Source organism: Tauraco erythrolophus, chromosome 4 (assembly GCF_009769465.1).
Source record: "Tauraco erythrolophus isolate bTauEry1 chromosome 4, bTauEry1.pri, whole genome shotgun sequence".
Taxonomy (NCBI): domain Eukaryota; kingdom Metazoa; phylum Chordata; class Aves; order Musophagiformes; family Musophagidae; genus Tauraco; species Tauraco erythrolophus.
This window is the reverse complement of record NC_141468.1, coordinates 76,994,540-77,011,482: the sequence shown is the minus strand read 5'-3', so window position 1 is coordinate 77,011,482 and position 16,943 is coordinate 76,994,540. Positions and strand designations below refer to the sequence as shown.

The 16,943-nt window shown below is 42.8% G+C and overlaps 1 protein-coding gene across 3 annotated transcripts in view; it reads left to right on the top strand.

Annotated features, from left to right (window-relative positions):
- The window catches only part of PARVB (parvin beta), a 61,135-nt gene that overhangs the window by 16,877 nt on the left and 27,315 nt on the right, over window positions 1-16,943 (top strand). For 2 of the 3 annotated variants that reach the window (XM_086611207.1, XM_086611208.1), the window contains exons 2-3: window positions 6,459-6,548; window positions 9,202-9,272. In XM_086611207.1, the coding sequence (XP_086467333.1) occupies window positions 6,459-6,548; window positions 9,202-9,272 (161 nt within the window). Of the gene's footprint in view, window positions 1-5,100; window positions 5,122-6,458; window positions 6,549-9,201; window positions 9,273-16,943 lie in introns of those variants that run through there. The other variant, XM_086611209.1, reaches the window with a different exon arrangement.

Below are 16,943 nucleotides of genomic sequence, written 5' to 3'. Positions count from 1 at the left end.
GACTCAAGCATTGGATATGCTGCTACCATGCTAGATTCATATTTTACTCCTGGAGAAAGTAAAAGGAAGATCTTTGTTCTGGCAGTCACAGAATAGACACTCATCTGTGTAAGTTTAACACGTCTGTCATATAAGCAAGCATGGCCTGATCTTTGCAGCGAAACAAAGGGATTATTACAGCCTTTTCCTAAAATTTGCCAGTAGCTTTACTCTTCCCTTTTTTTAGGTCTTTCCGTTTCTCTAAGTGACAGATCCTGACCGTTGGGAGTGCCTTGTCTGCCTACTGAGGCATATAAATAATTTCCTTTATTACCACAGTTCTGCTTTGAGTGCCGTCCCTTGATACAGTGCCTCTATGTGGATTTGATCAAGTCTTTGCCTTTGATCTGCCTGTGATTATTAATTCTCTATTATAATTAATGGAGGCTTTGTCTTTCTTCTGTGGCCTCTATCAAAAGATCTCAGAGCCTTTTGTAAATGTTAAGTGATTAGTAATGCAGTAGCAGACTGGTGAGTTGTGTGTGATTTGTCTCTGGAAAAGAGACAAAGAGTCTCAGTGTATCAGCCTGCGCTACGTTTGGGGCTGGTTTGAAATCTTTCAGTATAACAATTTTTCTTGGAAAATACCAGTTTTTGTAAAACTTTTTAAAAAATGTTCCTAGAAGGCTTACAGTTTTGAAAACAACTCGTTTGTGAAAGCGTTTTAGGTGTCAGGTGGAAATTATGTGTGTGTTGGGCTGTGATAGACAAACAGACGAGCAGGTTAAGAGATAGACACTGCAGGGTCCTTATCCACTGGGGACCTGTTGCCTTCTGATCTGACACCATATGTGGGAAGTGGGAGCTCTGGCAGATACTTGATCTTTTATGCAAGGGTTGGCTGCTTCTTCAGGGGGATTTGTCCCACAGCTGTGTCTCACCTGAGGTGTGAGTGAATGAAGGTCATGTCACTGATTTGAGTGGAGTAGGAATGGTCTTGAATATGGACTTTCTATTTTGCATGTGATTATCTGAACTCTTAGGATATGAGTTGCAAGCAGGTGGGTCACTGAAAAAATGCAGCTGCATGCGGTTTTGTCTCTGGGAAGAGCAAGGAAACTTGGGAAGTGATAAGACATTGTGGGCAGAAAAGAGCTTCCTGTGCAGTTCGTGTTACATGGTCATTGCATGTTTCCTTTCTGTGTGCTGATCTGACCAAAGAGGATGACAAAGTTACTTGAACAAATTGTCTGTAATGGAGCCAAGAGTAAAGAAACAGTCTGATAGCTTCCAAAGTTAGGAAGATGAGATGAGATGAAAGCACGTTGTGTAAAAGTTGTGGTCAGGCAGTGCTGCGGAGCCAGCTCGGCACTGGTTGAATGCAAAGGAAAGCAGCGTATCCTGAAACCCGTGATTAGCATCACGACAGCTGCTGCTTTCTGTGGGGTGGGATTCAGCTTTGCAGTCAGAAATAGCTGGAACTAAAATTAAGTAGCATTTGCCATCTGTTTTCGTAAGAGGCAGAGGCTTGCGGTCAATTTTTTAATAACAAGGCAGTGAATGGTAAAGACGTAAGAGGTGAACTGTGCTGTTGTTGATATCTTTTAAAATTGCACTAAAATTATTAAGAGTGAAAGTAGAAAGGACCAAATTGTTGACATCACCTTGCTATTTCCTGTAAAAAGGAGAAAACGGAGACTTTTCTTCTTTCTATAGTGCTCCTGCTGATATTAAAGGCCATTTTCTGACTCGTGAGAAATCCTTGACAGCTCTGCTGGCGCTTCCAACTTTCTGCAGCTAATTGCTCCTCTTCTGTGCAGTTTGCGTGTAATCCCTTGCACCGAGACAGCCTGCCTGGCTTACAGATGTAGTGCTGTATAGCATGTGTGTATGTGATCCGCTCATTATATTAATTTGTTTGAAAGACCAGCACAGCTTCCAATGTGACTAAATCATGTAGACTGCTGACACTGCCAGGAGACTCTTAAAACATCGGAAGGCTGCCAGGAGCCCTTGCTGCTTTCCTGGGGACCAGTAGAGAAGTGACCTTTTACTTGTGAATTTAAATTTCTGGTTTAGGGATATACTCATTTGCTGAATGCCTTGGCCACTTGCCTGTCCCTTGTTACGTTTGGATTTGGCTAGTGCTGGCTGAAGTGGTTCAGAGAACTAGTGCTGTCTGTTAATCGAGGATCTGCTCGGAAAGGACAACTCCAGCCAGAATGGAGGGAGGCTATAGCAGATATATGGGAGAAATTGTGGCTAACTCTGCCGGGTATCTTTCCAAGGCATCATTTTTCTGTGCCTGTAGATACACCTGACTTGCCCTGTGCAAGTTCACAGCTGAGACATTTAGACCATCAGCAAGTTTTATGTTAAGGCTGTAACCATTTAGCAGAATCAGTGTTGTGGGTCAAGGTAGGGGCAAACTCTTTTCCAGGCATTCCCTGGGTGCTCCGGCTGCTCGTACGAGTTCTGCTGGCATGTCTGAGGGAGCTCTCTGCCCTGGCATGACATGGTGTGCAGGTGGGGGCAAACGATCCAGACCGGGGCACCAGATACAGGAAAGGTTCTACTGTGAACCAGCCTGGACTAAGTGATGCTACTCCAGCCTGTCCCAAATTATCTACCCCTTCCCGTCTTCCTCCACTGCAGGTTTCCTTTGGCTGATCTATAAAATGAAATGATCAGGCTTTAGAGAAAGATATTTTACACACATCTAATTTAGAGAGCAAAGAACTATGCCAATGCAACAGGGGAAGATATTTCCTGTAGGGAAGGGAAGGGGGAAGAGAGGGGGACAGGAAGGGGACCTGTGAATAGGCAGGTGGGGAGAACAGTCCAGAAGTGGTAATACCTCGTGTGGCACTTGCCCAACAGGCTAGTTGGTAAGCGCAGCCGTGCTCTACAAGTAAAATACCCTCTTGCATGGATGGCTTGTTTGAGGTAAGGATAAATGCTACAGCAAAGCCACTGTTGCTGTAATCGAGGAGGTTGGCGTTTGTCAATCAATTAATATCCACAATCTTTTACGGTACCTTTGGGTTTGTGAAAGCATGGGCTGAAAGCCGTTCTCTGTTGTAAATTTGCGTTAAAACACCTATCAGATTCTTCTCAGAAACGTACCTGTTGCTCCGTCCTGACTTGTATTCTTAAGTGCCTCCACTTGCTTGTTCATGGGTTCTCTGTTTTTTCCAGCATTGTGGCTCGATTTCCTTTTCCTGCTTCTGTTTCTTTGCTCAGCAGTGATAAGTGACTACTGAGGGCAGCGAGCAGGGAAAAAGTTGTCAGCATTTGTTCCAGCACAGTGTGAAATGGTCTTGGAGTGCAGCAGGTATTGGGAATACCCTGGCAAATTTACCTTCTTGAGCGCAATAGCTTCTCCGGCTGCTGGCTGTTGCTCTGTGAACCCGTGTGCTCCTGGGGCAAGCTGTCATAGTGGGGAACCCGACTGTGCGTTGGCCAGAGGTGGAGATTACTTTTTCTGGAAGCTCCTTGCAGAGAAAACGCCATCTTTGAGGTGCCTGCTCTTAGGTGGCCAGCAGCAGGTCAAGGGAGGCACTTGGCTACCCGCAGAAGCGGCAAGGATAGGGAAGGATTCCTGGCTGGGAGTCCACGGCCAAGTGCTGTGTCCTTTCTCCTGGCCCCCACCACCTCCCCCCAGCAGCTGGGAGGCTATCTTAGTGCCTCCTCCTGTGTCACCGTGCCCAAATTAACGTAGGTTGGGCAGTCCTGAGGTGGCAGCCCCTTATCCAGTTGCTGCCTCTCCTTCGGCATTCGGACGGCCCATGCAGCTCGCCTGCGACCTGTTTGTGCTGCTGGCGCCGGAATGGCAGGGCTCCTGTGTAAGAGGCGCAGAAAAGGAGGTAGGAAACATTACCTTTGTTGCAAGAATCTCTTCCTAAGCTGTCTGCCTGTGTGCGGGCTCTCTGTCAGCAGGACTCTCCCTGGGCAGCAGGCTTTGGGAGGCTTTCTGCTGACATAGCCGTGCTTTGCCAGTAGCGATAGGAGAGGATGTTTTTGCCCTGTGGGATCTGGCCCAGCTGCACTGGATCTGAAGGCAAATGTAAGGATTTCATGTGGCTATTCATGTCGTGAGGGATGGGGGCTTAATACACAAATTCGTAATAATGTTTTCTTTCCGTTTAGTAAATTGCTCAGAAACAAAGTATTCTTGTTAGGAAGAGTGGAGATCGTTTTTATATTAAAAAAAAAGAACAAATGTATCATCTTAATTGAACTTTTGGGAATAAAACTTTTAAAAGTATTTAAAAGTTTTATAATAAAATGTTTAAAAGTATTCTGGCTTGAAACGTATGCAGCACTTTATATAGCATTCTCTGAAGACAGTACCGTGTATTCACTGCTTGGAGGAACTTGGAAGCTCTTCTGCATTTGGAGAGTGTTAGGAACAGCGATGCCCTGACCATATTGAGTGCTTGGCATTCCCAGAATGACAGCAATGCAATAGTAATGATGAGAGAGTTACATCTAGAAACATGCCTCGTACTTTCAAAAGGAGTCTGATTTAAGTGCGATTTGGGCATTTATAGTCCTAGCAGGCTTTTTAAAATCTTGTAATGTCTAGTTTCCGCACCGTTTTTCTTGTGCCTCCTGGTGGCTGTATTCCTATTGGCATCACAACGTAGGAGCTGCTCAAAGGAGAAAACTCTAGTTGGGTGTAATGCAAACAGGGCTGGATAAGGCATGATGTTAGAGCTGGTTTGGTCTGTTGTATGAGGCCTCTTAGCTCTCTGACTTTTCTTTGGAGAGTTTTCCAAGAAAATGACAATGAGTGCAGAAAAGGGGTAGTTAAGAGTTTCTTTAATAACGATCTTTATTCAGGAGGTTAAATCTCAGCCTGCAGACATTGTGTTCTGTTTGCAGTTGGAAATGTTGTTCCCCTCCCCTCACAGAAGGTAGGCAATACCAAAAGCAAGCTGTGCCTGCTGCTGGCAGCCCCTCTTCCCCCAGGCTTTGTGCTGTGTTAGCTCTGACCGGCTGCTCTAAGTCGTAAGGACTGGTGTTTGTTGCTTGCAGAACATAAGAAAAGCATTTCATAACTGAGAATTTTACTCATGTTCAATATCATGCTGTGAACCAGAATTAACTAACATCTTGGAACTGCAATTCAGAAATGTGGTAAGTTGTTTTAAGTGCCTGTTTCAAGTATCCATGAGAGAAGGAGTGGGGATTGTAGTGTATTCTTCTTCCCTGTCCTCCTGTGGGGCAGTAGGATCTCTGTGTTTTCCCCTTCTGTCAAGTGGGGAAAAAAGCAAGTACTGATGCAGGATTTTGTAATCTTTGCAGACTGCATGCAAATGATTAGCCTGTGGTTTGATTTTCCAATGGGAAAGGGGAATAGTGACTGTTCTTGAAGGAAGTGCTTGTTGGCACACTGTGACTATTAGTTAACTGTTCCTCCTTTTCTTTCCCCACAAACGTTTGTCTAGCAGACCTAATTTATTTGGAAGTCCTTGCTTTTTCCCTGAAAAGAGTGTGGGACTTGGATCTCTCCCAGAGGAGACTGCAATACCACGAATACTGCCACAAACGATCTTAGCCCATGCTAACGCAGAACTGTCACTGAATAGATGGAGCTGTTACTGTGTCTTTGTATCTCCTATTTCAAATGCATGCATTTCAGTAGCTTGGCTTATAATAAATATTCCTTATCTGAGTTTAAGGGAAGGTGTGCCTTGGAGAGTGTGAAGATGTTACAGCATTGCTAGTACTTTTCTCACTGTCAAGCTCTGAAGATACTAAAGAACTATTCAGTACTTGTCCTCCAGTTCAGTTCCTCCCATGTGGCAGAATGCAGGGAAGTATTTTAATATCGATTTTGTTGATGAAGAGTACTTTCCTGACTTTCCTAAATGAGAGTTGTAGGTTTAGGACAAGAGCTGGAAATCACAAATTCCAGGTTTGTGTTCACCAAGTCATGCTACATCTATTTTTAGCCAGTGACAATCCTAGAATTAAGTACATTTTCATCGTTATTTAGTAGGTCTCCCTGGGACTCTCTGAGACTTTTAATAAGGCCAGTAGCAAGTTGCATTTCCTGGAGTTCTGCAACTGGAAAAGGTGCTGATTAGTGATGGTGGTGCTATCAGAAAAGGAGTTTGTCTTTACAGTTTGCTGTCTGCTCTAGATCTGGACCATCCTGCAGACGAAGGTCACATCTCTTCCTTCTGGAGAAACAGGCACGCTGAGGTTGCTCTTACCACAGAATTGGGTTTCTTGCAAAATATTTTCAGCCAGTTGTATGGTGGTTCAGTTTAATAAGAAGCTATAAAAGGATGTTACTTTGATTTTATTTTCCGCTGCGGCTGTAGTTCTTAATTCCATAAACTGTGGGCCTGTGTTGAAATGGATCTACCAGATGTTTTCTCTTATTATGAATACCCTCTTCCACCTCTATGTATCTGCAAACTTTGCATTTATTACAGATTTCTTTCTGTTTTTTCCCCTCTATTCAGTGAGTGACCTCCAAGAAGAAGGGAAAAATGCTATCAATGCACCAATGAACCCAAGCACCGTGGACATCCATCCAGAAGACACACTATTAGGTAAAGTGTTCACGCTACAGAACTCGACTAAGCGGTTGTTAATGAAGGTGGCTGCTGTGACCCGCATATCCGTTGCTTTACTGTTGAATGTAGATTGTTCAGTTGCAACTGAGAGAATTGAGCATGAGAATGAGGAACTGTTGCATGTCACATGTAGACTAGAAATTAGAAGGGCTAAAATGAAATTTAAAGAGCAGTGCCAGCTATGCAGATACACTTAAGCAAGGTAATTAATGGGAAAATTGATTATTTCAATGAATTGGCAGAGGATTTGAGTTCTTCTGTGGTCACCCTGAAAGCAAATAGAAGGTTGAGATTTGCAAAGACTTAGATAGAAAATAACTGCTGAGTTTGTCTGCTTAGGAGTTACTTCAGTTCCATTAACCCACTGGTCAAGTGGATCTCAGTTTTTATTTGTCCTCATGAACATCCTTCTTCAGTAAGGAAGTGGTATCTTTTCTCTCTCTCTCTCTCTCTCTCTCTGAAGTGCAAAAGCACCAACCCACAGAAAGTCTGTAGCAGAATTGTATGTCCTGATTCCAATGGAACCCTTAGACTGCCTCGTCTCAATGTGCACACTATGCTGTTGTTAACTAGTGGGTGCCATGTTCCACCTTGTGTTACTGCTGCCTCTTTGCACGTGACAGTACAGCAAAATAAGACCTGAAACTGAATGAAAAGATGAGCATTTAGGCTGCTGAAAATAGTGATTAAATGTGATTAGGATAGAAGTATGTAAAACAAGGAATGCTTTATAGAAAGAAGGTAAATATTCAAATTCCCGTTCTCTCTGTTCCCCGCCCTCTCTGAGTGCCTGCAAGAGCAACAGCATAATTTAATAGCAAAAAGTGATCAGGAGTGACTCCAATGATTTCTTCTGAGTACCACTAAAAGGGGGGATGACTTCAGAAGATGCGGGACCACTCCTGAAGGCCTGTCATGCAGAGACGTGACCACTGGCGAACCTTAAGCAACGTTCTGTGGTGAAGCATAGGGGTCAAGTCTTGTTCAGGGTTTCAGTTAGCAGTATTTTGGGTGTGTAGTGGGTGTCACTTCCTTACAACTAGACTGCCTGGAGTAATGAGGAAGTAAAGGAACAGAGGAAAAAAAGCAGCAAAAGAATTCATGTTTTTTCTTAGGTTTGTGGAAATTTGTCAAGTATGTTCAGATAGCAGGGTCCTATTATATTTAGTAAAGATAAGGGGACCTGGAAAATACTGAACCCAAATGTCTAGGTGAGTGTAAAGTAACCCAGTTAGATGGTATAGTCTGTCTTGTCTCTAGGATGTGCAAGTGTGGCGTTTCCCATCTGACAGCAGTGAAGTCTTAGCACTGCAATAGGAAGTTACTGTAGGTTGATTGTTGTTGGAAAGGGTTCCTCTATGCAATGTGGCAATGGCCTGACCTGTGGTCTTACTGTCATACCCCCTCCTTTGTTGTCATGCTGGAAGGAATTGGGAAATGACTAGGAAAATAGGACTCCATATGGCCTGTCTAGACTCAGCTAAAGATAAATCCATGGGGTCTCTGAATAATTATTTTAGCTGAAGAGATGGGGATCCCCTCGTGTAGCTGTGGCACTGTCACCCATCCTTGTGTTCTTGTTGTGTAGTAGCCAGGGTTTGTTCTCCACTTAAAGGAACACATCTAACCTAGATCACAACTGCCACTTTGCTACTAAAGGAGCTAAAATGAAGGGTGCAGAGAGAGGTCTATTACTTTAAAGCAAGCATCAGAATTTAAAATACTAGGCTTGCTCCAGCCGCTTCCTACATAGTGGTATCCATGTCTACGGTAACGTGAACATGCATGTGTCCATACATGCTGTTGCGAAGATAATTTTGCCAAAGGTGCTTTGGTTGCTAGCCTTACTGAGCTCAAGTTGATTTTGCCACCAACATTTCTGTATGAAATCGTCCCTTCTAAAAATTTTTCTTTATATTCATGCCTCTTGTGATTGTCCTGCTGGCTATTGGAGAGCATTTCTCACATCTGCCCATCCCACAGAACAGAAGAAAAAGAAGACTGTACTCCCGAGAACTCTATTTTATGTTCTTCCTCCTCTCACAAGTACAGCTGATTTAAATTGGGGTAATTTTCATTCTGCAGCTTAACCAGAGGTTAAGGAGTTCATGCACTCAGGGCTACATGCATGACCAAGTTTCAGGGAACCAGAGAGCGAAAGCACAAACTGTCAGCCCAAGCCTCAGCAGTTGCACTGAGTGTAGTGCCATAAGCTCGGTATATTCTTCAAGACAGTGTAATTTGGGACAGGTGTTTTAAAATAGAAGTTAAGTACAAATTGAGGATAGAGAGAAAAGTAGTTGACTGCACTTTCTGGCACGTTGATATTAACATGCCCCGCAGGGTATAGAGAACGGTGATTTTCCTGCTGTGTTCTGCAGAGTCTGAGCTGGGGAAGGTCAGTGGAAACAATCTTATTTTAGGGAACTTAGGGCTGTGTTGTCTTTGTGTATGTCTCTAAAAATGCCTATGGCTTTGATCGTTGGATATTCCCTTGCTAAGATGATGACTAGGCACTGTCATTTCTCAATCAGCTGACAGGCCACTTCATGCTTAGGAATTGTTGCAGTGTTTCAGCAGGGTATGTTTGAAGTGGATCTGACTAAAGTTTCCCATTTTACTTGGACAGAGGAGAATGAGGAACGCACTATGATTGATCCTAACTCAAAAGAAGACCCCAAGTTCAAAGAACTGATCAAGGTAGGAAATCACTGTTTTGTCCTTCAATTTAACTAGTGAGCCAATGTCATTTACAAGCTCGTAACCAAGAATACAACTGAGGAATACATCTCATTACTGAAGTATATCTGTGGAAACTGATGTCATCAAGGTAAGGCTAAAAGCAATGAGTGAAACAAGAAAAGGCTGAATGTCAGAGTACTTGTGCTAGTTAGGGAGTAAAGCTCCATTGTCCTCCTATATCCTTGTGATTATCACAGCAAGGATCAGTGCTTAGCTTGAATCTGCCTGCAGTCACTGCGTGTAAACCTGGATCCCCTGTATCTATGAAAACAGGGAAGGAGCTTGGAAAGCATTAGTGAGATTTCAGGACTGAGATGAGCAAGGGCATGGTAGTGGACAAGGAGACCTCTGGTGTTATAGGAAAGTTGGAATTGACATTATTCTTGCCCTGTATTCTGTTGGTTTTTTTTTAAAGAAGAAAAATCCTTGGTTATCCTGTGTACTAGAGCAGGGGCCAGATTGTCCCAAATCTGTATTGTCACTGGAGACATGTACCCAAGGTGTTGATAGTGGTGTTCCCAGCTGTGCTGCTGTGAGGTGTGGCTTTCTGCCTCGGCAGTGCTCGTGGTGGAGGATTCAGTCTTGAGGAATTAGTGTTTAGGAAGACCTTTTCTATACAGTAAGTCGTTGAGGTTAACGGTGAAAGCTTGAGCAGGGAGAGAAGGGCTGGCAATTCTGAACAAATGGGATCTCTTTCCAAAAAGCATTTGTGCTTGTGTTATGCTTCCTAATACACTTCCTCTTTATCATTGTAAAATTATTTTTGTTTGAAACAACAATGCAGCTGTAGCTGGGTGGATCTGACAACTTTGGCTACTGTATACCATATCCAGACGGGAGGTCAAGCTGTGGCACGTTCCTTTCAGGCAACCTTGTGCACTCTGGCTGCACACATACGCATCACAGAATGCCTCAGCAAACTGCTTACCTGGTACGTCTTTAAAACAAGCCCAGGGATCTGTTATTAACACTGCAATAACACGTTTAGGATTACAAAACCACATCAAACTGAGTTTAGCGAGGAGCTGTGCTCAAATTTCTTTGTTATTGTAATTCACCTGGAATACATTGTGGTTTTAAATTAAGTGACTTTGCACATTCTGTCTTTGTTAGCACCTAAATCCATTAATTCTCTCAAAAGGTACAGTGGTCTTGCACCACTCTTAAAAAATGTACTGCGGCTTCTTTGCTAGTGGAGCAGCGATATTATGAATAATTCAGCTGATCCAGAGTTGTTGCGGTGAAGGAACCAGATGCACTCTGTGAGGCAGGAGACTTGATACTGAGATCAGAATTGCTTTTAAATTGGGAATGTGCGCTGGCAGTCAAGAAAGCCAGCCGTATCCTGGTCTACATCAAAACAAGCATGGCCAGCAGGTCAAGGAAGGTGATTCTGCCCCTCTACTCTGCTCTTGTGAGATCCCACCTGGAGTACTGCATTCAGCTCTGGAGTCCCCAGCACAAGAAGGATATGGAGCTGTTGGATTGATTCCAGAGGAGGGCCATGAAGATGATCTGAGGGCTGGAGCAGCTCTCCTATGAAGACAGGCTGAGATAGGGTTCTTCAACCTGGAGAAGAGAAGGCTCCAGGGAGACCTTCTAGCAGCCTTCCATTACCTAAAGAGAGCCTACAAGAAAGCTGGAGAGAGACTTTTTACAAGGACGTGTAGTGACAGGACAAGGGGCAATGGCTTTAAACTGAAAGAGGGTGGATTTAGGTCAGATCTAAGGAAGAAATTCTTCACTCTGAGGGTGGTGAGGCACTGGAACAGGTTGCCCAGAGAAGTTGTGGATGCCCCATCCCTGGAGGTGTTCAAGGCCGGGTTGGGTGGGGCTTTGGGCAACCTGGTCTAGTGGAAGGTGTCCCTGCCCATGGCAGGGGATTTGGAAGTAGATGATCGTTAGGGTCCCTTCCAACCCAAACCATTCTATACTTGTACGAATTTTGCTGTGGAATTTCATGAGAGTTGGTAAGTCTTCCTTGGATGTCATAGTCTAGCAAGGTTATATTTTCCAGTCTAAAAACCTGAAAACCTGCAGGAGGAATGAAAATCAGGGTCAGAGCAGCACTCAAGCATGTGTCTGAGTGCTTACAGCACATTGCAGGATCAGGCTCTGGTTCACTACTCCAGTTTACACTTGCATGAAGAGAGAATAATGTGTTACCAATTGAACTGGAGCAGCTGGTGCAGGGAACAGCATGTAACTGGAGATTGTTTCCTTGGGATCATCCTCAAAGGAGAGATGTGTCCTGTAGAGTGCCAACTTGAAAATTATGTAATTTAGGTAATTGCTAATCATTTGCATACCTCTCAGCAGTTGAGAGTTTTTACAGAGATTCAGCTAGAGAAATATTTAACACTATGTTGGTGTGAATCTGTAAGGCAGGGAGAGGTTTGGATTATGTTGGCAAAACCTATTTTATGCAACAGACTTTGGATAATGCAAAAAAATGAGCAATTTGTGCCTTGTTTTCTGTTCTTCAGTGGTTAATGATGTTTTCCAAGAGCCCCAGTGCTGGATGAGAATTAGCTGTGCTAAGTGCTATACAGCAGCAACCAACAGAAAAAACTGCCTGCCCCACAGAGCTTGAAATGAAAGATGTCCATGGACCAGCAAAGAGTGAGGAGTTGAATAGATGGAGGTTTTTATAGTTCAAAGTGGTTCTCTCTCTTGTCCCCTCAGAGAGGAATGTGTCAATAGCAGCAATAGAGCCTCATGCCTTTTGAAATTTGGCAGTGTGACTTCGTTGCGTTGGTGCCAGCTCAAATCTCTTTCAACACCGGCGTTAGACATGCCAATGGTTTGCCATCATTGATTTTGAGTGTTTCTGTTCTGTCAGTCACATGTGGTTGGGTAAATGGATCTCAGTGCAAAGAAGCAGCAGAGATATCTGTTGCTGACACTGCTTTAATATCTCTGTCTCCACAAAATGTTGTTTTAATTTCTGCTAGCCTCATGCCATAGGAATTATATGCATAGTGGTTTTATCAGTGCAAGCTTGTGTGAGCGTTTGGAAGTGATTTTGACAGAGCCCTTGTAACTCTGGAGAGACAGATTGTATAGCATTGTGGTAACATAGAGAGACCAACAGGAAAAAAAAAACCAACCAACAACAAAAAGCCTCGTTCCTCACTCTTATTGAAACAAATACACAGTGAATCCCCTTGTTGAAGGCTGCTTAGTTGGGGATGCTAAAATACCTGCTTTAAGTCCTCTTGTGCATATGAAAATCATAGAATCATAGAATGGTTAGGGTTGGAAGGGACCTTAAAGATCGTCTAGTTCCAACCCCCCTGCCATGGACAGAGAAATCCTCCACTACACCAGGTTGCCCAACGCCTCATCTAACCTGCCCTTGAACACTTCCAGGGATGGCGCATCCACAACTTCTCTGGGCAACCTGTTCCAGTGCCTCACCACTGTCAATGTAAAAAATTTCTTCCTTATATCTAATCTAAATCTCCCCTCTTTCAGTTCAAATCCATTGCCCCTTGTCTTATCACTACATGCCCTTGTAAAAAGTCCCTCTCCATCTTTCCTGTAGGCCCCCTTTAGGTACTGGAAAGCTGCTATAAGATCACCCCAGAGCCTTCTCTTCTCCAGGCCAACAGCTTGAACAGCCCCAACTCTCTCAGCCTGTCTTCATAGCAGAGGTACTCCAGCCCTCGGATCATCTTCGTGGCCCTCCTCTGGAATCAATCCAGTAGCTCCGTGTCCTTCTTTTGTTGGGGACTCCAGAGCTGAATGCAGTACTCCAGGTGGGATCTCACGAGAGCAGAGTAGAGGGGCAGAATCACTTCCCTTGACATGCTGGCCACACTTCTTTTGATACAGCCCAGAATACGATTTGCTTTCTGGGCTGCCAGCGCACATTGCTGACTTATGTTGAGCTTCCCATCCACCAGCACTCCCAAGTCCTTTTCCTCAGGGCTGCTCTCAATCCATTCTCCGCCCAGCCTGTACTTGTGCTTGTGCTTACCCTGACCCACGTGCAGGACCTTGCACTTGGCCTTGTTGAACTTCATGAGGTTCTCACAGGCCCACCTCTCCAGCCTGTCAAGGTCCCTCTGGATGGCATCCCTTCTCTCCAGCATGTCCACAATACCACACAACTTGGTGTCATCTGCAAACTTGCTGAGGGTGCACTCGATCCCACTGTCCATGTCTCCAACAAAGATGTTAATCATCTTTGATTAACAAATGATCAGGAACTAGAATTATGCCTCAAAGTGTTGTTTGTTTTCATCATTGACGGTATTCTAAAAATAGCTGGCCGCAGTTTGTCAGAATGAAGTGACGTGTTCAGCTAAGTTCTCTCTGTGGCCAGCAGCCTTTTTTCCCTCACTTCGTTTGCTCTGTGTGCAATCACAGTTTGGTACATGGCTAAACAGATCTAAAGCTGAAAATTCAGATCAGGGAAAGAGAGATGAGTTATCATTTTATTTATATATATGCATAAGTAATTTATTCACAAAATACTCCCTTTGTGTTGTCTGAAATGCATGAGCTGCTTTTACGTATTGCCCAGTATTTGCCAAGTGACAAGTGCACAACTAACTTAGAGTAAGCATTTGAATTTTAAGTTTGGGCTGTTTTGGGATTGGATACAGAGGTGTCCTGTGATATATTGTTTCTTCTTGTATACTTCAGAGTCAGGTTTCTAGTCTATATGTTACTGTGAATCTGTTCAAAATTCAGTTTCCATTTATATATAAAGTTCCCTTAGTTGGTCCGTGTCACTAATTGTAAAGAGTTTTTGGGAGTTCTTCTAGCTTTCTTTTGAATACTTAAAAAAAAAAAACAACCCAGGAGGCTGATCTATGTGTGCTTTCCTTGTTGTTCACGTGTAGGTTTTTTGTGTATGGGGTGTAAAGGTTCGGATACGACTGAAGGGTAGAAGTTCCAAAAGCTTCGTTGCTGGTTGTCATGCTGAACATAATTAGAGTTAATAGGCTGTAGGAATTGAGTCAGAGACTTTGAAAAGATATTTTAACATTTCACATAAATGGCAGATTTCCTAGGGTTTTTCTCATATATTTCAGTAGGAAAAGTATGAAGAAGAGCTTCTACTAATTGAATCCAAAATTTTAGAACAGCAGCTTTTAAGAACTGGATCCCATATGAAAGTGCCTTGCCTTGGCAAAAGACAGCAAGTCACAGTTGCAAGATGCTTTCCCTTCCTGCAAAGACTTCTGTAAGGTCGGCTGATAATGCAACAACTTTTGGCCTTTAAAACCTCATCTAAATTTAATGCAGATCCAAACTCTGCTGCTCCAGATACGGCCTGAGATGAGTAAACATTCTAATTTGTAGTAAGTCATTCACTGTCCTAGAAATTATCACCTTTTGCATGTCTAATTTTATGGCTTTTTAAAATTCGCTGTGGTGAAGAGAAAACTAAAAGGAAGCCACTGTCCTTTTGGTAAGGTTTCATGTGTGACCAGATGAAACTGGGCTTCCTAAATGCTCTGTGGTCTGCTTTTGAAAACAAGAAGCCTTCTCTTTGTTTACAGGCTGCCAGTGCTTTGTGCTTAGTCAAGAGGTTCCAGGCCTGAATATGAATTTTTGGTGTTAATTTCCATGCTCAACCCTGAAGACTGTCAAGCTTTCATACTCTCTGCTTCCTAATTCTCCCAGAAGTCGGGGGAGAAGGGTCATGGAAATCAGGGTTTTCTTTCTTTACTGTTTTTGGTGACTGGGCTTCCTGTTTTCCCATTGTGCCAGATGTGTTCATGTGTTTTGTCTTGTTTTTCATTTCATTCATGACTGTATAGCGGTGACTGTGGGGTCCTTATGCCCTTGAACTCTGCAGATTAACTCTGAATGTGCCTCACTGCCAGCCTGCTGAACAAAAATACTTCACTGAGTTGGTGAAGTTTCATGTAAAAATCCATCTTGCATGAAGTAAAAAAACGAAATCAGCCAGGCAGACTCATTTTTCCTTCTAGATTTCGAGCACTCTCTTGTTTCAGCTGTCTGCCTCATGGCAAATTTCAGTTTTCAGCCCAGTGTTTAGTAATGGAACATGGCTCATTTAACCTGACATATGCGTGCATCCTAAAAATGGTATGATAAATGGATGGGTCAGAATTTAAAGCACTGCTGGAATTTTTACAACTACAAACGTGTGTGTCTGAGCATTTGACACAGTTCAGAGATGTTTTGTATGAGTATGGATACGGGTGAAAGGGCAGGCATGGTTTTGAGGACATGGGGATATTGTATTTTAAAATCATGCTGCTAATCCCAAATACTAGAGAAGACTATAGAAAAGCAGCTTTTTATGAATGTGTGACAAGTTAAATGAGCTAACAAACATTTCCGTGTACCTGCATGCTGTTTTGTGAGTCTCCAAGTTGCTTGTAAGGAGAGGCAAGGTGTTAGGGCTGACACTGGGAGAACAGGCTTTACAACAAAGCACTTAGTCCTGCAGTGTTTCTCTTACACCCATTATTTAATGCAGCAAACATAGCTTAAAAGGCAATATTGCACTGCAGATGTATGCAGTGCAGGCACAGAAATGAAGAAATAGGTAGAGGAGTGAGAGACTAGATAGATCAAAGTTAAGCATGTTTTCATGCACAGTTCTCTCTCTGCACCTTCTGTCTGCTTTTCACCAAGTACTCTGGGCTTTATGAAGCTGTTTAAAGTTTTAGACATTCAGGTGATTGAATATTTTCTTCTGTCTTTGCATGAAGGAGTAACTACAAAGAACTGAAGAGGTGACTTTCTGGAAGCAGATAGTCAGAAAGTATTTCTGCATATTCATCATTTCAAGAAGCAATATGGTGCTTTCTTTCCTTGTAAAAGTTGAAAAAAAAAAAGTAAAAAAGAGAAAAATCTGTAGAAAAATATTTTTCCAGGCTCCTAATTAAGACACAATCAGGAAATTAAGAGGTGGGACAGCAGATTTTTGGGGTTGATTTGTTTGTTTTTTAATTACAGCACATGCCAGTCTTCAAGGGCTGTTAAAAAAAAACCCACATAAACATCACTAGTTGGATTTTTTTTTCCTTAAATATAAATGGCAAATTTATTTTTTCTAGCTGAGCTGGAGTTGTAGTCTGAATACTAAAGAAGTTAGAATGTTATTTGGGATATTTTTCTTCCATTCAGGTGCCGAACTATTAAAATAATGAAATAACTATGGCTAGACCTTGTTTAATTTATATTGCTTTTATGTACTTATTTTCCAAAAGTTTTTCAGTACTAAATTTCTCTGAAATGTTTAAGTAGCGCATAGTGTAAGTATTTTCCTTTTTTAACACCCTGTACCCAAAGCCACTTTGTGATTCCTGTGTACCTACACCCTTGGAAACGGGATGTTGTCTCCTACATTAGAAGGTACTTCCAGAATTTTATTTTTAATTCCTTGACATTTTTTAGATTCTCACTTCACTACCGTTCAGCACTGGACAGATGAAATAGAATGTTTATTGGTGTTTTCAAATGGTTTAGCACCCTGAGTCTTCCTTTAACAAAGCTTCTGAGGACTTTGGGAAATCTGGCATCTTCCTATAGGGACTGTAATGGGATCTGATTATCAAATTATAATTTCAGATGAACTTCAGGTAATTTTTCAAAGTCTACTCTGTAAATCTCGTGGAAGACTCAAATCTTCTATGA